Source organism: Strigops habroptila, chromosome Z (genome assembly GCF_004027225.2).
Source record: "Strigops habroptila isolate Jane chromosome Z, bStrHab1.2.pri, whole genome shotgun sequence".
Taxonomy (NCBI): domain Eukaryota; kingdom Metazoa; phylum Chordata; class Aves; order Psittaciformes; family Psittacidae; genus Strigops; species Strigops habroptila.
The window spans coordinates 36,927,549-36,950,571 of record NC_044302.2 but is presented as its reverse complement, the minus strand read 5'-3'; the positions used below and the strand labels follow the sequence as shown (position 1 = coordinate 36,950,571).

The 23,023-nt window shown below is 41.8% G+C and overlaps 2 protein-coding genes across 3 annotated transcripts in view; both read left to right on the top strand.

Moving 5' to 3' along the window:
* Window positions 1-6,990: 6,990 nt before the first annotated feature.
* Window positions 6,991-18,815, top strand: CCDC112 (coiled-coil domain containing 112). 2 transcript variants are annotated; one of them, XM_030512934.1, is made up of 10 exons: window positions 6,991-7,153; window positions 7,858-7,973; window positions 9,497-9,618; window positions 11,346-11,435; window positions 12,705-12,780; window positions 13,366-13,756; window positions 14,589-15,005; window positions 15,701-15,796; window positions 17,507-17,621; window positions 17,709-18,815. In XM_030512934.1, exons 1-10 carry the CDS (start codon window positions 7,103-7,105, stop codon window positions 17,756-17,758), a joined length of 1,524 nt encoding a protein of 507 aa, XP_030368794.1. In that variant the 5' UTR covers window positions 6,991-7,102; the 3' UTR covers window positions 17,759-18,815. The 2 variants fall into 2 exon arrangements, with proteins under 2 accessions (XP_030368794.1, XP_030368795.1); XM_030512935.1 differs by having other exon boundaries at window positions 17,507-17,625.
* The window catches only part of PGGT1B (protein geranylgeranyltransferase type I subunit beta), a 34,359-nt gene continuing 29,145 nt past the window's right edge, over window positions 17,810-23,023 (top strand). The window contains 1 exon segment of the mRNA XM_030512937.1: window positions 17,810-18,101. Within this exon segment, the coding sequence (XP_030368797.1) occupies window positions 17,974-18,101 (128 nt within the window). The 5' untranslated portion in view covers window positions 17,810-17,973.

The following is a 23,023-nucleotide window of genomic DNA, read 5'->3' as shown; positions in this document are numbered from 1 at the left end:
CCTTTCCTCTAAAATAGTACCAAGATCACATAAGAATTTACTGTATCTTTTGTCCAAACAACTTATTTGATCTAATATTGGCAGGAACAGGTATATTCCTGCACAGATACTGCCACATGTTGCAGCAAACTGTTCTGAGGCCAGGTGTGAAATTAGAGGCAATGTTTAATATGGTCAGGAATATGTTTCTCTTTGATAAACAGGTGTTAGTCAAAGAATACTTAGTAAATGTGACTAAAACCTGCTAGCGAACCGCTTGTTTTCACTGCCAGAGTATCAGAGTTGATCTGTGAAACCTGCAGTGTTTAACTCTGTGCTACTGAAAGCTGGAATGATCTTTGAAACTTGGGTAGCTTTGTCAGCATTTCAAGTTTATTTGAAATCTGAATTTGTCTTTTCTTTTTTTCCCCCCAGCTTTTTTGCTGTAAGTGGACTTTTTATGTTTTCTCTTTCCACACTACAAAGACTCACTTCCATGTTGACTAGCAGTGAGTGTCTTGCATCTTTCAGCCATACATCCAGAATAACAGAAGAAAAAATTGTGACTGTGATTGACACACATGTTTTGCTGTACTGGTTGTGCACCTGCAGACCCAAGAGACTGCATGCTCCCTTAGCTGCATAAGGACTTTCAGTAACTACAAAAAAAAAAAAAAAAAAAAAAGTACAACATTTTAAATTGTAGCTTTTAAATTCTGATTAAAATTTTAATTCTGATTACTCATTTGACCACTTAACTCTCACAGCTACCATAGTGAGCTGTAGGCACTAAAACTGAGAAAAATAACAGTAATCATAAAAATTCAGAACTTTAATGTGCCCATTATGAAATCAGTGCCAAAGTTCTTAAACAATTCCAGTTGTAGCAATGTCAGGTCATTATGCCAGTTATGGCAGACCAAGTGATTCTCATTATCTGTGTATGATAGTTTTGCTTTCATGCACAAATATCCTTGCATTCGCACAAAGCCAGGTCAGCTTTGCCAACCAGCCATTTTTCTCATGTACCTAGGAACTCCTCCTCTCTTTTCTGCAGGGCGTGCTTCCCTAGAGAACCTTCATTATGCTGGTAATGCATTCTCATTTATCTGCCTCTGACTTATGTGATGAGGTTTTTCGAGTGCTGCTGAGAGTGGCTTGAGCTTCATGTGACAGAAGGAAAAAAAGCTCCTGACAGCCTAAAATAGGCAGCCAGTTTTTTGTAGAAACCACAGAAAAGGCCAATGAAAAGCCCTAAGAAAGCGTATTAATAACTAGTTACAGAAAAGTAGCATAGGAGATGACAAATTAAATACTCGTGGTGAAAAAGAAGTGGCAGAGACAGCTGCAGAGTAAGGTATTTAAGCCCCAGCATGACTGATGCTGTCAATAGTGTGACCTATGCAGACTGCCAGTTTCAAACATAAGCAGCTGCTAAGGTTGTTGACTGAATATACAAATGTGTACCAGGGAAAGTGTCCAACTTTTTTGCTGTGTTGAGGTTTGGCCGAGCCTAAAGCTTTCTGAAATTTTGCCAGAGCACATTTCTGTCCTCTTCTTTCCAGATCTAAGAAGAGAGGTATTTTGGAAGACTGGGACTTGAACTTCGGACTATCACCTTCAGCACTTTCAGAACGATTTTCAGAAAACATTTGAGGTTTAAGTAATACATTAGGAAATGATTATGTTTTAGTGACATGCTTGCTACCTCTTCTTGTTTGTTTGTTTCAAGTACAGTTGCAGGAAACATTTTCTTTTTCTTTTAATAACAGAAATGGGAGGTGAATAAGGAGAGAATTACAGAAGAGCCAAGACCAGAAGATGATGTGAAAATGCATGCAGAAATTCTAGAGAATGGAAAAAAAAGCTAGGGAAAGAATTGGAGGAAAAAAGGAAGGAAGAGGATGAATTATTAAAAGATCAGATTCAGATGTCATTTACACAGTTATAAATCAGGAGAGAGTGAATACTTGGTGATGACCTCCAGAATGACCTGTTCCATCACATTTCCAGGGACACAGGTGAGGCTGACTGGACGGTAGTTTTCTGGGTCCTCCTTCCTGCCCTTTTTGAAGATGGGAGTAACATTGGCCTTCCTCCAACCATCAGGCACCTCTCCCGTTCTCCATGATTTTTCAAAGATGATTGAGAGTGGCAGAGCAACATCTGCCAGTTCCCTCAGCACCCTTGGGTGCACCCCATCAGGGCCCATGGATTTATGGGTGTTAGGTCTGTCCAGCCTACCCATAACCCAATTCTCTACAACTAGGGGGAAGTCTTCTTTTCTCCAGCCTTCTTCTCTTATCTCCAAGATCTGGCTCCTGAGAGCCATCTTTAGCGATAAAGATTGAGGAAAAGGCGGCATTCAGTAATTCCACCTTCTCTGTGTCTTCTGTTACCAGGACACGAATCTCATATAGCAGCCCCACATTTTCCCTTATCTTCCTTTTGCTGCTGATATACTTGTAGAAGCACTTCTTGTTGTCCTTGATGTCCTTTGCCAGACTCAATTCCAAGTGGGCCTTGGCCTTCCTTGTTGCATCCCTTAATACCCTGAAGATGCTCGTCCCACTTGGCCTCTCCTTTTTCCACATCCCATAAATTTCTTTCTTGTGTTTGAGATTCACTAGGAGCTCTCTGCTCATCCATGCAGGTCTCCTGCCCCCTTTGCCTGATTTCTTCATCATGGGGATACACTGGTGCTTGCTTCCAAGCACCACCTGGAAGAAGTGGTGCTTAAACTGACCAGCTTTCTTGGTCTCCCTTCTCTTGTAGAGCCCTATCCATGGGATGCCTCGAAGTAGGTCTTTGAAGAGGAAAATTAGCTCTCTAGAAGTTTAGGGTTCTAATCCTGCTTACTGGTTTGCTTCCCCCACGCAGGATTCCGAGTTCCACCACCTCATGGTCGCTACAGCCAAGGCTGCCCCCAACCTTTACATCTTCAACCAGTCCCTCCTGGTCTGCCAGTACAAGGTCCAGCAAGGTCTATCTGCTTCTCAGATGACACGTGGTGGACAGAAAGTAAGGGGGTGAATGTAGCCTGCCTTCACAGTGCAGAATTGTACCATCCCTGCCCACATCTGCATTACTGCACTTACTGCTGTTGTACCTACCAGGTGCCCTCCTTGCTGTGATTATCCCCCGCCCCCCGAGAGTCCCAGGATAAGCACATATCATCCACGTGCCTGTAACAGCTTTTTTTTTTTTTTGTCCGCTTCCATTATTATTTTTTTTTACATATATTCTGGCTGATGCCCTGGGTTGATTTAATTCTGACCTGTGAGTCTGAGGCTTGACTAAGTAGAGATACCGTTTTCAGAAGTCAAAATACCAGGAAAGCTCATGTTGTTAGCAGCAACTGAGTCTCAGATAACTAGACAATTTTATGAATGCCTTCACAAATGGATAGTTGTACCCATAGGGTTAAAGGCTTTTATTATCTTCTGATCATTAATTTACTCTTTCTCTTTTAAACTACTTCCAGCTGCTTCTCTAACATTGGTTGTCTTTTCCGCCTCTACTTTAAAAAAAAAAAAAAAAAAAGGAAGGAAAAACCAACAAACAAAACCAACCAACCACTCTGAAGAGAAACATCTATTTCTGAAAGCCTGTCTTCTGAGGGTCTCCATCCAGAGAGTGGAAGCTTATGCCTCATGGTAAGATTGGTAATTTCGTCCAGGATCTCATGGATGGGAATGTAATGTTACTGTGCAGGCCCTTTTCTTTATTTGGCTTGAAGGACTTCAGGAAAACAGGAGATACTGCTGAACCAATACTGGGACAAAGAGGCCTCTTATCTTTATTATAAGTGCCTGTGATAAATTCTTTGATTGCTGGCATTATATCTTCCAGGTTAAAAGTCATTTTTCTGTTATTTGGGCTTTTTTGGTCTATGTATACCCAGTTTCTTTCTATTTTAACATTTTTTCCTGGTATATTTCCACGCTTCTTTTCTGTGCAAAATCTTGAAAGCTTCTGTGAAGCACAACACTCACAGATGTCAGGAATTCGATAACTTCAAACACGAGACTAAGCTGAAAAAGAGTGTGGGAGAGGTCAGGATGTAATCACCCTATGTAATTACCTAGCTAGTTTCTTCTGGGTCTAGACTACCTGTTTACAAGAAAGGAGATAGGGGCCACCATCCAACAGCTGTGGCACTGTATCTGGTCTGGCTGAGATACAGTTAACGTTCCCCATTGCAGTCCACATAGAGCTGTGCTTTGTGTTTGTAGCTAGGGTGGTGTACAGATGATGCCACTCCAGAGTTTGGGCTACTGCTGAGCAATGTTCCCACAGCATGAGCCCCACTCCCTGCCAAAGGCCAGTGGGCTGGGGGTGGGCGAGAGGTTGGGAGGAGACAGCCAGGACAACTGACCCCAACTGACCAAAGGGATGTTCCACACTCTATGATGTTGCGTTCATATCAATTCATGTGGGGGGAGAAAGTGATGTGCATTCGTTATTAAAGTGTTTGTCTTTTAAAGAAATCATGGTATGTTCTGGGGCCAAACTTCCCAGGAAGTGGCTGTGCATCACATGCTGATGGGAAATAGAGGATAGCTTTCCTTTGCTTCTGAGCACAGCCTTTGCTTTTGTTCATTAAACTGCCTTTATCTCGACCCATGAGTTTTCTATCTTACTTGCTTTCCCTGTCCTGCTGTGGAGAGAGAGTGACAGACCAGCTTGGTGGGCACCTGGTGGCCAGCCAAGGTCAACCCCCGCCACAGGCATTCTGACTTAGATGAGTCCTGCTCCACAGAGTGAGTAAAGCAACATCCTGGCCCAGCTTAAAGCCAGGTTTCATCTTTATACCAGCATCACAATTCGATGCCTGAACCCCCTGGTGTGTAGAGCCAGAACTAGCCAAGCCTAGCTTAACTCTGATATCTGAAATATCTCTGCATATGGCTTATACGGCATCTTTGTAAAGTCCTCAGGATTCTGAATAACTCATGAGTAAAGTGTGTGGCAAACAATAATACAGATTGACCATCCAGAAACTGGTGAACTACTGAACAGTATCTGGATTACACTATGACTGGAGCCACCGTGTTAAAATGCTTGCTGAAAACACATGCTTGCTGTGGAGCAATCCTTAGCCAGTTATCAGTTTGCTAATCCTAATAACAGGAAACTTGAAAGGGCTGACAGTCACCAAAAGAAAACAAACGCAAACAAGTTCTAGACACAGTTTTTTCGTTTGCATCTAATAGTGAAGGACAAGACAATCATAGAATAGTTAGGGTTGGAAGAGACCTTAGAAGATCATTAGCTCCAACCCTCCTGCCATGGGCAGGGACACCTTCCACTAGACCAAGTTGCTCTAAGCCCTGTGCAACCTGGCCTTGAACACTGCCAGGGATGGGGTAGCCACAACTCCTCCGGGCAACCCATTCCAGTGCCTCACCACCCTCACAGTAAAGAACTTCTTCCTTATATCTAATCTAAATCTGTCTTCTTGCCATCTTAAAGCTATTCTCCATTGTCCTGCCACTAGCTGCCCTTGTAAAAGTCCCTCACCAGATTTCTTGTAGACAAAGACAAAAAATACATTGAAACACGGCTTTAGAGAGAATACAAGCTATTTCAGGTCTGTGATAACAATCTTCCGTAATTTATACTGATGACTATTTTTAGGTTTTGAAATGTTCTCCTTTACTTGTTAACTCCTAGTTCAACAAATACAAAGAAGTCAAATGTAAGCACAGTCATAAAATATAAAGAGGGAAAATATATCAGGAAAAGTGCCTTAAAAACATCAATTAGGCAATAAAATGTCTTCAGCTTATGCCATGTGGTTAGCATCTGTGAACGCTTTTGAGTTCTGCAGCTGGGAAAACACTAGTTCACAAAATCTCTTCAGCTAGCAAAGCCACTGCATGAATAATTATTTCTGTTCTGCAGAAATGTTAATCGGTAACTCATTAAAAGCTTGATTAGTACAGATGAGTGAAAAACAAGATCTTGAGAGTCCCAAAAATGTATTGAATAATGTGAAACTCTTTATTTCCCGTCAGGATAGTGAGGATATATTCTGGTCTTCCTGAAGGAAGCAATCAATACAAAAATCCTAAATCCTAACATAAATGAAACCAGAACCATTGAATCACAGAATCATAGATTCATAGAATGGTTTCGGTTGGAAAAGACCTTAAGATCATCTAGTTCCAACCCCAGGGTTCATCTTTATATCAGCATTACAAATCGATGCCTGAACCCTTGTGCCATGCACAAGGACTCCTCAAAGTAGACCATGTTGCTCCAAGCCCCGTCCAGCCTGGCCTTGAACACTGCCAGCGATGGAGCATTTAACCCCACTTCTTTGGGCAACGCGTTCCAGTGCCTCACCACCCTCATAGTAAAGAACTTCTTCCTTATATCTAACCTGAACTTCTGTTTAAATTTGAACCCATTACCCTTTGTCCTATCACTATAGTCCCTAATGAAGAGTCCCTCCCCAGCATCCTTCTAGGCCCCCTTCAGATACCGGAAGGCTGCTATGAGGTCTCCATGCAGCCTTCTCTTCTCCAGGCTGAACAGCCACAACTTTCCCAGCCTGTCTTCAGTGCTCCAACCCCCTTATCGTCGCCGTGGCCCTCCTCTGGACTTGCTCCAACAGCTCCATGTCCTGCTTATGCTGGGGACACCAGAATTGCACACAGTAGTTCTTAATCAACATCAGCCACATGGTGCTGCCCTACAGCCAGCACCACTTGATGCCATACATGCGATGGATCTCCATACACAGCATTCCTAAAGTGCCCTTAGGTTGGCCCAGCATTGTCCACTGCGGTGGTCTTCAGCACATCACTCTGCTGGGACATCAGCTTCTGATGCCCAGGCTGTGGCCCCACCAACTTAAGACAACTCCGGGTGCTCAGACAGCACCGTGAACAGCTGCAGACACCTTGGACGGCACCTGCCACCGCCATGACGGCAGCAGCCCTTCCCCCACACACACCCCTTCATCGTTCGGTTCGCACAACGCGGCCAGACCCCCACACATAAACCCCGCCTTCCTGCTGTGGAAACCCAGCATTCCGGCAGGCTCCAACCGCCGGCCCGCCCCTCAGCACCGCCGGCGGGACGGGGTGGGGCGGCCGCCGCGGCCGCGCTCAACATGGCTGCCCTCGTAACGCTGGTTGCAGCGGCGGCTGCTGGGCAGCAACAGGTAAAGGCCTCGCCACGGCGCAGGGCTGCCGCCCTTCTCTGCTCGCCGGCCGGGGGCAGTCCCTTTCCGCAGGCCCGCTGGGAGGCGGCCGCTGAGGAGTTCTGTCTTTGTACGAGGTGTAGGGATAAACGTTAAAAAGTAAACCTGTAGGAAGCAGTGCGGGTTTGTGTGGCTGGCCTCAAAATGGTGGTTCTGTAACCTGAGCAGGCGGTTTTATTATCTGCGTTCCTAGCAGTTAAGGGTGTTCAGGGTTGCTGAGGATCAGAGTTGGCTATTTGCAAGGGTTATTAAGCAGATTTCAGACGTTAAACTGGTATTTTTCTCGAACAAGATGAAATGGGGGTAATCTGCCTAGCGTAGATGATGTATTTGTATTTAGGAAGGTAGTTCCTCTGACTTCCCAGAGATTGAGTGCTGTGAGAGGCAAGGCAGTTGCAGTGTGATGAGCAGCCTCTGTTAAAGCGAGCCGATGTTGCAGTCTTCCCATTTTTCTGTTGAGGAGTACATTTTTGTATACAGTCATCAGCTCACTGTCACTCATCACTTTAGTTTTATACCTGTGTGACTTAAAATTAGTTGAATTGAACCAGTATAAAACTGAAGTAATGCTGTTACTCTGCACTGTGGTGTTGTCTGCTTAAAAATAACTAATGAGCATTTAAATAATACTGGTTTTGAATAATACTTTATTTTGTTACATACAGAATGACAGCTGTTCCAGTACTGCAGGTACTGGTCGACAATTTCGGAACTGGAAGATGAAAGCTGAACAAGCTGAGAAAGTTGAATTCTTAAGAACTGCGGAAAATCTAAAAACTCAGTAAGTTATATAGTTTAAGTATGTTTTCATGTTCTGGAGGTAATATAACTCGAGGTTCAAGGTGAGAGTTTATGGTAATTAAACCTTTAGGCTAAGATTTCCTTTTCAGGAACTCAGGCAGTTGTTACAGTAGTTCAGGATAGGCTCATGAGGTCCAAAATGCCTGCTGCACTAGACACATGAAAAAGAAAGTGCTTGTAACATAACTGAGTTCTCAGTTTTTCTACTTAGCTGTTCTTACCCTTACCTAAAGCCCTTAAGATGCACCAACAAAAAGGGAATTGTAGCAGCATTACAAGAGCTTCCTAAGAGAAGATTAGAGACACTTCATCTGAAATATGTAGGCGACTGCCTTGGAAAATGGGGGTTCAAGACAGCTCAGGCACAAAAGTCATTTAAATCTGTTTCCTCACATCTTGAGTAAGTGCTGTCATAACTATTCTGGCAGCTGAAACAAGAGGAAGGTTTCATCTTGAATGTATGAGCATAATGAGGAAGAGCTGACATAGCCACCCAGCTGAACAGAGGTTTGTAGTTGTGAATCCTCAATGAACAGTGACACTTGAATCTCACAGCACTGTTTTACACTGTCTGAATCAGCTCCTCGTTCAGTCTGGATCCTGAGTTATAGCTCAAAAATTGACTGCTGGGTAATGCAGACATTCCCAAGCAGCTTCAAACGAAGCATGTCATTTAACTTTGGCTCATTAGGCTTCTGTAGTTGTGCTCTGAAGGTTTCTAGTGCACTGTGTGGGAAGATGGGGTACTTGGGACAGCAAAGCATTTAAACTGTGAACCATGAACTGCACCATAGAAGGATTTTAACCATGTAGCAGCAGTAGATTGTTGAAGAACCATGCTGCTAAGAGAGGCAAGTTTCTTGGGCTGTTAGTAGTGTTGCTTAATGTTGTGCAGATGTCTGTACCAAGTGGCACCTGTTTTCTCTAAAGCTTCTGACCTTAGCAAGAAAGCTCTCTGTACTATACATAAAGCCTTGTCATTAAGTAATGTAGCACTGTATTAAGCATTGTATTAAGTAATTTAATATGTGAAGTTATTTGAATGATAACGAGCTTGAATTTGAATCTTTTAGCACTACTACTAGTGTTAAGGCTGAGGGAATGTACATGTGTTCTATGTGCTGGGGCTCCATCTATGTGTGCAGCCGCATTAATACAACCTGTCTCTGTCTGCACTTTCCAATGAAAATTCTCATAAGGCTCCCTGATAGTGAGCATACAGGTAAAATTTCAGGCCATTTCAGTGTCTGAACCACTTGCCTGTCAGCAAGATAATTTCCTTGTTACATCTTTCTCTTGCTCAAGTTCTTGGGTTACTTTGGTGTATAGTCTTACAACTGCAGAAAGATTTTCTTTGAAAACAGCTCTAGGAACAAAACAGTGATTTGTGTAAAATATAAGACAGTCCTGTTGATACAACCTCAGCTGGATGCTAACCTTGGAAAATCCTGGGGCTTTGTTAAGTCTTCGTTTCTTACTCAGTGCAGCAACCTTTTTTCCCAGGCTTGCAAATCTAGATAAAGACAAAAATGGAGATCTTTACAATAGGAAGAGTGATTTCAGGATAGAATACAGCATACTAGAAGAATTGGAACACAGCTTGACTGTCAGCAGGAAAACTGAAAGTAAGTGGGGTTTTACTTGGGGTTTTTTGTTTGCCTTTTTTTTTTTTTAACATTACTGTTGTTTGTTTAAATGGCTTAAAAATCAGTAGTAGAGAGAGATTAGTTCAGGTAGAAGGTGGATGCTGATAAAAGCATGGTATTTCACCGTGTGTACAGCTTATAAAGAAGACTTCCACAGGTGGCTTGCAAAATTCAGAGGCATAAATATTTTGGGCATTCTGTGTTATTAACTGTTTTAATCTTAAGTGTAGCAGGTACTATTCGCAACAACTTTGGTGGGAAGGTACTGTTTTAGAAACTTGGAATCAATTTTGGGTGTGTATTGCAAAGTCTAATATAGTCTAGCTAAGGTACAATAAATATATACTTGCCACAATTTAAGTTTCCACACACTGATTGCTGCCTTTAGATATACTTTTAAACAGTTCTGTTTGCATTTTTCACATTTGTGGCTAATGGTAAATATTAATAGTCTGAATAATGCTGTGAGATGGTACACGATCTGTCCTACAATATCTGTTCTGCTTAGGGGCTAATTAAATGCTTGAAGAAAAAAAGTGCTCCCCTGTTCACAGCACCTAGATTCCTTCAGAAGTAATCAAATAAATCATGCTATGCCTTTTGATGTAGACGATCAAAACAAGTTGAAGAAAGGAAAGGACACATAGAGATAACTAAAAATATACTTACCGTACAAATGTGTATGTTTTAATGTGTGTCTTTTGATTAAAGAAACTTAACATATCCTTTATGTCTTGCAATCCGTAAGAAATTTAAGTATTTCTGAGGAATAACTAAGTTAAAAAAATCAGAAAACTCCAGGGGTAAGAAGGGAGCATGGAAGTATGGACGGAGATACTGTTGTGAGATGCGAAGGACTATCACACTACGTGTGCGATATGAAGGAATGTTAGAGTATGAGCTTTTAGGGTGTGTACTAGAACTCCCAAACTTCCTCTTTACTATGTTCAGGTCTTTCAGTAGCATCTGTGTGCTAAGTGCTGCCCATGGTCTCAACAGGAACTAGTAAGGTCATGTTTTAGCTACATTTTGTCACATTTGGGTCTTCAACTCTGTTATCTTTTCCTTAAACCAAATCTTTCAGGATAGAAGATACAGCTCCTTAGTACCTAAGATGTATCCAGAACTTCATCCTCCTCAGTATTGTATTTATGGACTCATGAGGAGCCAAGTGGTAACAAAGCAAATAAATACATGCGTGCTTGGAGTACATGAAAACATTGATTCTAATTTGGTTAACGCAGCAAATAAACAAATCTTGTTGAAGCAGTACATTCATGTATGCTTTCCAAGTTTGTTTTCAATGCTGAGTGTTTTGAGGCCTAGGTCAGAGTCTCCCTCAGAATTCTAGAGGAGGTATCATCTGCATAGGCAACACTCTCCAAATTCCAGTTATGTCATAAAAGGTTTGGGGGGCAGGGAGAGCAAACTGATTTAACCTAAATACAACTATCCTGTTGGCCCCTTCAAAAATAGGGAGCTACTGATTTAAAAATCTATTGATGCAGTGTGGGGAGATACATGGCTCATGCAGTCAGCTACATGCAGTTACGATCATGCCAAAATGCTTAGTATTATGCAGCTTCTTAGGATCAGACTTGTGACCCTGCTTAGATGAAATCTCCAGTTTATCTTGGACATTTCATTGCTCTTGTTCTTGAATGCAGAAATTGTTAGAACTGTCGACACCTTATTTTGTTTTACAGAAGCTAAAATCCTGCAGCAGCTATCAAAAATAAAAGACCGTATGAAGAGACTTCAGCATCAATTAAAATACATGAAACCTACACCTGAATGTAAGTCATGATGAAAGATTTAAAAACATTTTCATTTACAGACAGGTTCCTTGCGTAGTTGCTTGTGATTCTCCTGCAGACTTGGGATACTCCTGCAGTCTATCTGCTTTTCCAGGAGTCTCGGAAGGGAAGAATGCAGAAATGCATTTCTGTGTGGAAGCAGAGAAACTTCCTCTCTCTTGGAAGTGGTGTGTGTTTGTTTCCTCAGGCTGTTGAAAGCCATGTATTTTCTACGTGTAACTTTGCCTTATGTAATAAGTTAGTATTCTAGTGTTGTTTAGATACAGCTCCCTTTCATCTGGTAAAAGGTCACAGAGCAAGGGTGTACAGAAAATCCATTTCTAGCCATCCACATGGATTGAAGTGTAAATTGGAATATTCTGTGGGAAATGCTGAAAGAACTTGAAACTTTTGGGAAATAGGCACATTCTCCTGTGATACTCTACTACCTCGTGTGGAACTCATGTTGAAGTTCTCGTCGCTGAGGGCTTTGTGATGCTGGATAAAATGCATCTCATTTCATCTATGGAATGTCTATTCTATAAAAAATGCATTATCTTCTTCAGCTGTCAGCAAAGATACTAAGAACTAACAAGGCATAAAAGCTGAACTAGGAGTTTCAGGTGACATAACAGTACCAATTTAGTTTATTATTTTTTAAAGCCAGGTTAGTTAAACTCTGTGTTCAATACGTGTTCATAGAAACGTTGTGCTGGTTTAAAACAGATTCTAAAACCTTTTTTTACCATTTCTACAACAGATCTTCTCTAGGCAGCTGTCTTGCTGTCTTTCTCCATATCGAAACTACAGCATGCTGACATTACAGGATAAAGTCTTACTTTGATGGGTCTTGGTCAGTTTTGTAAAAGTAGGTTAAATAGGATTGCTGCAGCCTGGTGTAAACCAAAGATACGAGCAGTCACTTAACTGCATCGTTATAAAAATAAACAAAAGTGGAAACTTTAGAATAAGGCTGTCCTATTCTGTGAAATCAGTTGAAGGTTACTCAGAATGAGACGTACTTAAAGTAAATAAGCATTTTTACTGGCTTTGCATCCAGTGAGGTAAATCACTGTGAAATCACATCTTTTGAATAAATGAGAATCTGTCTTTTAAGGCTGTTTGAGATGGAAATGTATGCTTTTTTGTATTCTGAAGTAAGTGTCCAAGAAGCCTCTGCCAGCGCCTACATTTCTGGATAGTGATGAATTACTGGTAAATACTGTAGACTTCTTAAATAATACGCTCTTTTCTTCTTTTCCTTTTTAGTTGTTGACAAGCTCAAGGAAATGATGGAAGAAGTTGAAAATGCAGTCAGTGCTTTTAAAGAAGAACAGAGGCAAATGTATGTTTATACATGCTTCAGCTACAAGAAAAAGTGCTTTCAAAAAACACAGTGAAAAGTTTACATTAATGAAGTAACCTATTCTTTTTATTTACTCGTTTGCTAGTGATTCCAATTGTATGTAAATCAGAACTCAAGCTATCAACATTAGGATCTTGATAGTCTTCTAGAGAGGCTTTTTATATAGCTATTGCGGTGATCCAGTGTAACAATGATTTGCCTGTGAAAAGGCTGTTCAGAGAAAAGCTGCAGAAGATACTAGATTGTGGGTTTTCTGTTGTTTTGGTTTACGTGGGCCAGGTTTTTTTCCTTCTTTCTCTGTTGATGTCAGGAGGGGGTTGAGTTAGTTGCTTGAGTGCCATAAATGTGTGCTTTAACTAAAAGGATAACTTACTTCTGATTGTGTAGCGCTTTTTTTATGGGAGTATTACAACTGAGCTGTCATCTGTGTTACCATTTCAGTTCTTAATCTTTGAAGAATAGCTTTTGTGTGGCATTGAACAATTCCAGAATTAATTTTCAGTGACTGATTAATGAATAGTGGAAATTTTTTTCTTAAGATTTCAGTGTTTGTTCTCTTTTCAGATATGAACAACTTGTGAGAGAGGAGAAAACTGCCATTAATGAGCTCAGTGTCTTTGAGAGAAAAGTAGAACTGTGGGTGTTAGGCAGCTCAACAACAGCAAAAGTTTTGAAATTGCCATCAGTTAGAGTCTCAATTGATAAAACACTGCAAAATCACCTACCTGAGGAAGTAGTAGAGTTTGAGAGATTTCTTCAGCAAACAGGAGGGTGGCAAGGTGGCTGGGATGATTATGATCATCAAAATTTTCTGAAAGTATGGAAAAAACACAAAGGAAGGCTATCTTACGTGGATGAAGCCCTTGAGTACCTCTCTGGAAGAACAAAAGAAGATATTTTACAGCATGACAAATGGTATCAAGAATTTATGATTCTACACAAAAGAAAGAAAGAGGTAAAATAACCCCTCTAGCGTTTTTGTAGCCTTAAGGAAAAGCACGTTTTTTTAAAATGAATGCTTTTCTTATTTTTCTATTTGCCTCTCTGGTGGTAGTTCAAGGTAGATTTCTGTTATAGTTGGTGGTATACAACTGAAGTCTTTAGCATCCTCAACATGCCAAAAATAGTTGTCTTAAAGAATTACGAATAAACATAGACCTAACAATACACTGAATTCGGCTGTGTACTGTAAAAGTATATCACAAACACTTTTGATGGCAGTGGACCAGCAAGTTAGGTGCCAGTCCCAAAGTAGTAACTGATCCTATCTGAAACTGCTTGTTACATCTGTCCCCAAGAATGTCTGTCCCCCTGTATAGGCAATATACCTGTGCCATATTGACACAGAGAATTACAATTCTTTTAAGAGCTACCCACCTGAGTAATAGAAGATACACTGACATAAAAATGGAGTTATAAAATAAGAGGTGGAATTGTTAATTTGAAGGGAGAAAAAAAAAAAACCAACCTGAAATATGTTTGCTTTAAAAAAAGCATAATACACCAACATTCATAACTACCCAAAGTTAAGATGAATGCCATAATTTAAATGATTTTAGCAGGCATATGTTAAATATTCCTGTGTGATCTATAATAAAAAAAGTGAGAAAGCAGATAGAGTTGCTTCTTTCCCGTAGATTTTACCTCTAGTAGACTTTTAATTCATATCTGTATCCTAGTTTGTATCCTTGGAGCATGTTTTCATCAGACCAAATCAACAGGAATGTGTACAACTTTCATTAAAATCTTACTTTCTCCTCTTCCCTCCCCCTGTTGTTCTCCTGCAGTCAATTAAGAGGTGGAAAGAAAAGCAGCAGCAAGAAAAACAAGCAAACTTGAAGGAGAAAAAGAAATCAGAAAAAATGCTCAAGAAAGAATCGCTACAGCATGAAGAAGCTCAAAAGCAAAAAGCAGCAGAAGAAAGAAAAAGGCGACAAGCAGCAATAGAAGCATGGAAGGAGCAGAAAGCAATAGCATTGGCAATGGACCAAGCATCACAACTAAAACTAGAAGAAAAGAAGGAGAAACAGCAACAAAAAGAACGCCAACGCCAGTGCCACCTGAAATTAGTGTTGGAAAAGTACACCTTGCTGAAGAAAGAAAAAGAGGAACTTGAGAAGCTTGAAAAGGAGAAGAGAGAAGAAGCGGGAAAGGAGGAAAGGAAGAGAATTGCTGCAGAAGAAATTGCTAAGTTCCAACAGCGTGTGCGTAGTTACATCCCCATTATGCATGTTGTTTTAAATTCACCTACTTCCTCTACAATATAATCTGTTAAACACAGGTTTCATTCATTTAAATCTATTTGTGATTCACTATGAAGAATAGCATCTGTTACATACAAGAAGCAGTATGAAGCTTTATTTTATACAAAAGTGTTCCTTTTCCTCACTATTTTAAGTTCTACAGGATTATTCAAGTCCATATTTCTTTCTGCATAGAGAAGTGGTTCTATTTACTTCAATGTGAAAATGTTTGGGAAAACCAGCTTGGGCTGTGTTGCTCTCCATGCTATAGAAAATGTCAGAAGACGTGGTTATTGTATGTAGATATGAAATTAAAAGACATGTTTGAATATCCTGAAGCTTTCAGTAGCTGTAAGGTCATGATAGATCCCATTTCAATGTGAATCTGATTATTGGAGAACCAATAGTATTGTCATTCACACTGGAGTTCATTTGTATAAACACAGATTAAACTAGTACAATTTAATTTTTCAGAACTACGTAACTATAATTTGTTTGTGCAGGACAAGCTATAGCAAGTAGCTACCCAGTGTAACTTCATTCTGTACTGTGACAAAATAATTTCAAAACAAATATAACTTTGAAAAGGCTACATACGTATTTTCATACAATTTGTTTTACCAAAACCAAAGAAATGTTTGGTTTTCTTGTTTCAGGATCTACGGAAACTGGAGCTAAGGATTCTACAAAAACAAGCTAAAGAAGCAGAGAAACGAGAAAAAGAAAAAAGGTTGGCAAAGTTAAGAGAGCAGGTAACATCTTTTTTGTTTTAATCTGACTCGTGCAGCTTAGCTGTTTAACCAACCATTTTCCTCACTGATAAAAAATAATTATTTTTACTCATCAAAATGGTTGATAAAGGCAAAAGAATAAGTCATGCTTGTTACCAAGAAGCAAAATTGCAGCAGGCATAGCTGTCCTTGTGTTTAAAAATAGGGGGGTGGGGGGGGAAAGGGCAAGGGAGAATTTGTTAATTTATCTCCCAGCAATATTTATTCTGGGTAAAGCCCACAGCTCATACAAATGAGCTGCAATATGGGTGATGTTCTTTATTTTTAAATGGTTTTCTACCATTAGTTAAGCAAGTAGGCTGGCTTCCAGAAGAGTTCTGGGAACGTTGTCAGAGTTCTTGGAGTTTATCCTTTTAAATCACTAAAGTTTAATGACAGCAAGCAGTTGTTGCCCTTCTTACTGATTTTGTGTTCATGCTGTTTCCTATGATGGTGTGTAGGGAAAAAACATCTCTTTCTAGCTGGCCACCTGGGTTTGGTTTACTCTGCATCTTTTACCATAGAACTGTAGAATAAAGTAGGTTGGAAAAGACCTTTAAGATCATCGAGTCCAACCATTACCCCAGGACTGCCAAGACCACCACTAAACCATGTCACTGAGGGCCTCATCTGCGCAGGTTTTGAACACTTCCAGGGACGGTGATTCCACCACTGCCCTGGGCAGCCTGTTCCAACACCTGATCACGCTTTTGGTGAAGAAATTTTTCCTAGTACCCAGTCTAAACCACCCCGGCGCAGCTTGAGGCCATTTCCTCCTGTCCTGTCACTTGTTACCTGGGAGAAGAGACCGACCCCCACTTCACTACAACCTCCTTTCAGGTAGCTGTAGGGAGCGTTAAGGTCCCCCCTGAGCCTCCTCTTCTCCAGACTAAACACCCCAGTTCCCTCAGCTGTTCCTCATCACACTTGGGCTCCAGGCCTTTCACCGGCTTTGCTGCCCTTCTCTGGACCTGCTTCAGCACCTCAGTGTCTCTCTTGTAGTGAGGGGCTGTTGTGGTTTAAGCCCAGCCAGTAACTCACTCCCCCACTTTCTCCCCACCCTCACTACCCGAGGGATGTGGAGGAGAATCGAAAGAATGTAACTCCCACGGGTTGACATAAGAGCAGTCCAGTAACTAAGGTACAATACAAAACTACTAGTGCTACCACCAATAATAATAATGATAAGGAAAAGAACAAGGGGAGAGAATATAAAGCCAAAAGGGGAAAGGGAAACACTAAACACAAGTGATGCACAATACAATTCCTCACCTCCCACTGACCAATACCCAGCCTGACCCAAGCTGGGCCTTCCGTGTGACTCCCCCTGGTTTATATACTGGGCATGACGTGCTGTGGTATGGAATACTGCTGTGGCTAGTTTGGGTCAGGTGTCCTGTCTCTGCTTCCTCCCAGCTTCTTGTGCCCCTCCTCACTGACAGAGCGTGAGAGACTGAAAAGTCCTCGATTGGAGTAGACATTACTTAAAAACATCAGTGTGTTACCAGCACTGTTCTCAGATGAGAGCCAAAACAGCTACTAAGGAGAAAAATGACTCTTAGAGCTGAACCAAGGACAGGGGCCCAGAACTGACCACAGTATTCGAAGCGTGGCCTCGATGAGGACCTGAATGAGGGTTTATAACTCATTCTGTGATCCATGAAAAAGATTGATTTGTTTGTTTCACTCGAGGTTGAAGTTCACGTTAACAGAGACCGGTCGAGGCTGTACAGACCTACCAAGGGCTGGGAGGAACGTGCAAAAGAGGTCGCACCACCAGTATCAGAACCAGTTCTACATATTCCTCGTAGGTAAGGAGGAGAACGATGGAGGCATAGCATCATTACATATAATTATATATGACCTCTTTGTGCTTTTTTTGCCTTGTTTTTAGAGCTGTCCCAGCCTGGAGAAAGGGCTGTAGATGAGCCTGCCGCAGGGTGAGGGTGGCTTTGAGCAGCGGAGCGGCCGGCAGCCCCCGGGAGCTGCCACAGAACTTGATGGACACGGTGACGTGTGTTCGCTGTGCATTGTGTGAGCGCGGGTGTGACACGTCACACACCGCCTTGCGCCACGCGTCTCCCGCCGGCTGGGGCGGAAGGGGAGAGCGTCGCAGCGCGTGACGCAGGTGCACCGCGCCGGGCACGGGCGGTGGCAAGATGGCGGCGGCGGCGCCGTGCTCCGTGGAGGTGGAGCGGCTGGACTTCCTGCGGGAGCGCCATGTGCGCTTCTTCCAGCGCTGTCTTCAGATCCTGCCCGAGCGGTACTGCTCCCTCGAGACCAGCAGGTAGCGGGACGGCATCCGGCGCCGCCGGGGACCCGGGTGGGGGCCGGGGACCTGGCGTGGCGCTCGGGCAGCGCGGCGGGAAGGTGGGACATTTGCCTGTCGCCAGCTCCTCCTACTCCCCCCACAGCCGTTCTTCTGTCTCCGGCGGGTGGTCGCGCTGACGGGAAACTCTTCCTGGAGAGCTGCCGCGGCTGGGGCAAGAAGCAGCAGCAGGAGCACAGCATACCGGCCCCGTGACCGGCCGCGTCCCGCGGTGGCCGGAAGGGAGGCGCTGCCTGTAGGATCTGTCCACCACCAGACGGCTCCTCAAAATACGAGTGGATGGGGGCTTCGTTTGTGGCCGGTTAAATTTCCTGTTATCCTCGCGGGAAGACTTGTTGATCCCTTTAATGTATTTAAAGTCTGTGCTTCACTATTGGAAGCCGATTTTAGAATTAATGGCTTAAGTCTTCTGTTGGTCGAAGTCAGCATGCAGAAGACTTTTTTTTTTTTTTTTTTAATGTAGCATAAATATTTTGAATTTGAGGAACATTTGTAATGGCTTAAGGATCCATTTACTTAAAATTCTTAGTCTTTATGTAAGGTAGTTACATCTGAGGCATAAGAGAATATTTTGATTGTCGAGCTGCACTTCATAAAAACTTGGAGACATGTAGAGGATCTTACTCAACCAATAAAATCACCAGGTGCTTTTCACTTTGTAATGTTTTGCAAGTCACAGTGTGAAGAATGCTTAATAACTTTTGATCAAGTCTTCCTGTTAAATCAAGCTTTATTGCAGTTGAGAGTACAAACACTTGGTAAAAGTATGTAAGAACTACTATGGATAGTGCTGAACAGTGTGTGGAATTAACACTTTATATTCAAAAGGGAAGTCTGATTTTTTTATTTCAGAGATTTAAGTAATTTATTCAGTAAGAATTAGCTGATGTTTCAGTATACTTTGTCAGTTATTTTAAATGATGGCACAAGGAAGTCTAGGCATGCTGTACTTGTAACTCTTTCTAAGTATTACAGTTACAGTAACATGCATTCATACTAGAATCATAACGCAAAGGGCTAACCTTGGCCATACTGACACATAGAAAAAGGCTGAAGAAGTGAGGTTTGTTCTGTCTTGAGGAGGGAAGATCTGATCATAGCCTTCCGTTACCAAGAAAACTAGTGACAGAAAAGGTGGGAGTGTACCCCTCACAAGGGACTAGGGTGATGGGTGTCCTGGGCTATGGGAACAAATTGCATCAGGGAAAATTGTTCAAATGTAAGAAAAATGTTCTTTGCTGTTGCACAGTGAAGTGGTGGAGTCTCCCTTGAAGACCTGGCTTGGCAGGGTCCTCTGTCTTCTCAGGTATGGCTCCATGCTCTGCAGGAGGTGGGACTGGTGATCTCTAGAGGTCTTTGACAACCCAGACGTTTCTGTTCTGTGAGTAGCATTGCCAAACTGTCACAGTTTGCCAGTGAGCTGAAGCAGAGGCTCTGGTTTACCTGGGGTTTTCCCCATTCTTATTAAATAATGCTAATTATAACGCTAATTGTTTTGAGAACTCTTAAGAAAACACTGAGTTGCCTGAGCTTAAATTTAATGTGTAGTCATAGTGACCATAATACATTAAATAACCAGTGCCCCATATATTGTACATAATGGCTGCACAGCTCTGAAAAAAAACAGTCTTTCCTGAAAATTGGAACTATCAATTTGAAACTATTTCAGGATGACTTAATTTTTGGGTAATGAGCACAGCCTAACTCTTCAGTTAGAATAAAAATGGCACTCATCCAAATTTATGCATTTTTTTTGAGTTTTTACTCAGCTAAAGGTTTTTCAGTTCTCTCACACTGATTTTTAGATCAGTGTTCTGCAGATATGCATACATATCTGTTAAGAAATTCTAAGCAGGGGATTGAACCATAAATGTGTCATCCCCAGCTTGACCTTGAGGGTACTAAGTTTTTCTTTTTGACCAGTACAAGGTCATTGGATTCAGCAAGCCTTCTGATCTGGCACTGTTGCAGAAAGAAATGCAGTTACCCTTTTGTTCTTACTTTTCTTGTTCCTGCACTTGTGTGGTTCTGTGGTGAATTAGATGGGGAAACTCAAGTGAATTAAAGAGAGAATTGTTAAAAAAAGGTATTGTCAGTGAGTTGGTTTTAGTTCACTGCACTGCAGCAGAAACAGCTGCATTTGTGGACACAGGCAGTATAGTAGAGCGTGAAATTTTCCACACAGTGCTGGTCCATTCTAAGTTAATCTGTAGTTTGTCAAACAATAAAGGAGTAAGTACAGTGATAAGAGGAATTCGATACTGCCTTTTTTACTCAACATACTGGCTCAAAGCTCTTATAATTATTTTTGTTGTTATTGCATGCAGCATCAGCAGCAGTAGTTTTTAAGTAATCTTTGTCCGTGGTTGAAGATGAAGAGCTCTGAATCTATCATCGGAAATGTCTACTTGCTTGTCTTGGACAGGAACTTAAGACAAATGATACCTGTTCTGTAAGCTTTCAGTAGGTCGGTTAAATGGATTTCAGCTGCCAAGCTTTGATGCTTGACTTCCTGAATTAATACACATGTAGTAACTAAAGTGGTACAAGGTGTGAAGAAAAGTAACAGCAAAAGTGATGCCATACTTGGGGGCTGTCTTATAAAGGGCGGCCCTCTATGGAAATACCTGTATACAAATTTTTACACTTTGTGGTATGTTGTCAGCTAAGGTGCTGCTAAGAGGTTCTTGTTTAGGCTTAGAACACATATCTGTTAGTTTTCTGTGAGGGAGTAAGGATGCAGTATCTAGGTGGCTGCCTCAGGCTCTGCCTATGTCCAGTGGTGCCAGGTGTTCTCAGCCATCGTATGTGAATTCCAACACACTATATGGGCTGTTCTTTAGTCATGCTGGTGCTATTAACACAGCGGATCAACTCTCAATAAGTAAACTGAAACCTAACCATATGTAAACCCGCTTCTTACATTCATTTGTCTGATCCATGTATTTTTAAGAATAGATGACATTTATTGTCTGTCTTTGTGTACAGCCTTGCAGGTTTGTACCTGGTTTGCTGCAGTTTCTAGTGCTGAACTTGGCATGTTATTTGTGCCTCACTGGAAGTAGCATAGCTAGGTAACATAGTGTGAAAAAGTCTCTAAGTAGCTTTCAGTACAAGACTGTCAAACTTGGTGTTTGTGAAAATCAGAAAATACATGCGAGTTTTCCAAGAAATAATTTACTGTAGCTGAACAGTAACTTTCTTGTTTTTTTTATAAAGGTAGTGGTTTTGCTTGAAAACAGTGGGTTATTATCCAGAGTCAGATATTGGATTACAGAGATAACTGGCAAAAGTTGGTGTAAGCCTTGAACTGTTAATTTTGCACTTTGAAGGACAGGTTTTTAGTCATCAGATAGCTTAAAAGATACTCTTGTTCTACCTTTGTGTAAAGCATACTTTTTTAGCGTTCTATACTCAAAACTTTATTTGTAATAATAATAGGAAAAAGACATGTTTTAGAACCCAGTGATTAAGTTTACACTTTCTGCTGTGAATACTTGTACTAATGGAGCTGTACGCTGTTCCATTTTGGGTTTGTGGTTTTAATTTTTTGCAAGGACCGTAATGTTGCATGGAGGGATTTTTTGAAGAGAGAATGTGGATCTGCTAAAGCAAGTCCAGAGGAAGCTATGAAGATGATCAGAGGGCTGAAGCACCCCTCCTATGGAAACAGGCTGAGAGAGCTGGGCTTGTTCAGCTTGGAGAAGACAAGGCTCAGGGGAGACCTTAGAGCAGCTTCCAGTGCCTGAAGCGGGACTAAAGAAATCTGGAGAGAGACTTTATACAAGGGCCTGTAGGGACAGGACAAAAGAGAATGGCCTTAAGCTGACAGAGAGGAGGTTTAGATTAGATATTAGGAAGAAAGTCTTCACTGAGAGGGTGCTGAGGCATTGGCACAGGTTGCCCAGAGGAGCTGTGGCTGCCCCATCCCTGGCAGTGCTCAAGGCCAGGTTGGACAGGGCTTGGAGCAACCTGGTCTAGTGGAAGGTGTTCCTCCCCAGGGCAGGGGGATTGGAACTGGATGAGCTTTAAGGTCCCTTCCAACCTAATTGTTCTGTGATTCTGTGTTTAACATTTGTTAGTGTTCAATATCCAAGCAGGTTACAGATTAAAACCTTTGTTTGTAAGAATGGTATGAAAAGCAATGGAAAAGCTGATGGTTAAAATAAAAGATGGGGGAAGGGAGGGGCAGGGCGGAACCAAAGGATGTCAAAAAAAAAACTTCAGGTTAACAAGTCACCATTATTCATCTGAGTTCTGGCCATCGTTTGTGCGATGTAATCCTAGAAGATAGCAGTTTTGAAGCAGCAGTTGTTGACTTAAATTCTGGTTGTGAATGGGCAGGCAATGACTATAGCAGCCTGTCAGCCCTCCAGTAGCAATGTCACCCTTTGAGGTTGTGTCACTGTAGTGAGATGCATGTCTGCTGCATCATCATTTCGCTGCTATTATTTAATTAGAAGAATTCTATTGGAGGTGTGTTTGGGCTGACTCACATCACTGTTTTGTCTTTGGTCTTACTATTGGCGGTTCTGATGCAGAACCACATGCGGAAATTATGTGGCTGGAGAGGCTTCTGTCCACATCTGTCTCTCATCTTCAGAGGTGCCTACTACTGGCAGACAAGGTGACTCATTAACTTGTGACTTACTGCAAATTATAATTTAAGTCTCTGAAGGAAAGCTGGCATTAACTTTTGGTTTTCCTTAGTTTGCTGAAATGTAGTTTCTGCCTGTGTAGCAGCTGTTTCACAATCCACCATCTTACATGGTGAAAGGAGGGCAGGAGTTCCTAGAAGAACAGTCAGATGCAAGGGTGGGTGGCAGAATATACATCCCTCTAATTTTATTTAGAGTCAGAGCTTTCAAGGTACCATTGCA

What these genes read in the sequence shown, in the direction of transcription:
- CCDC112 (XM_030512934.1), top strand. Translation starts at nt 7,103, where the DNA reads ATGGCTGCCCTCGTAACGCTGGTTGCAGCGGCGGCTGCTGGGCAGCAA. An exon ending in CGGCTGCTGGGCAGCAACAG is followed by an intron (nt 7,154 to 7,857) that starts GTAAAGGCCTCG and finishes TGTTACATACAG; the next exon opens with AATGACAGCTGTTCCAGTAC. An exon ending in ACCAGTTCTACATATTCCTC is followed by an intron (nt 17,622 to 17,708) that starts GTAGGTAAGGAG and finishes CCTTGTTTTTAG; the next exon opens with AGCTGTCCCAGCCTGGAGAA.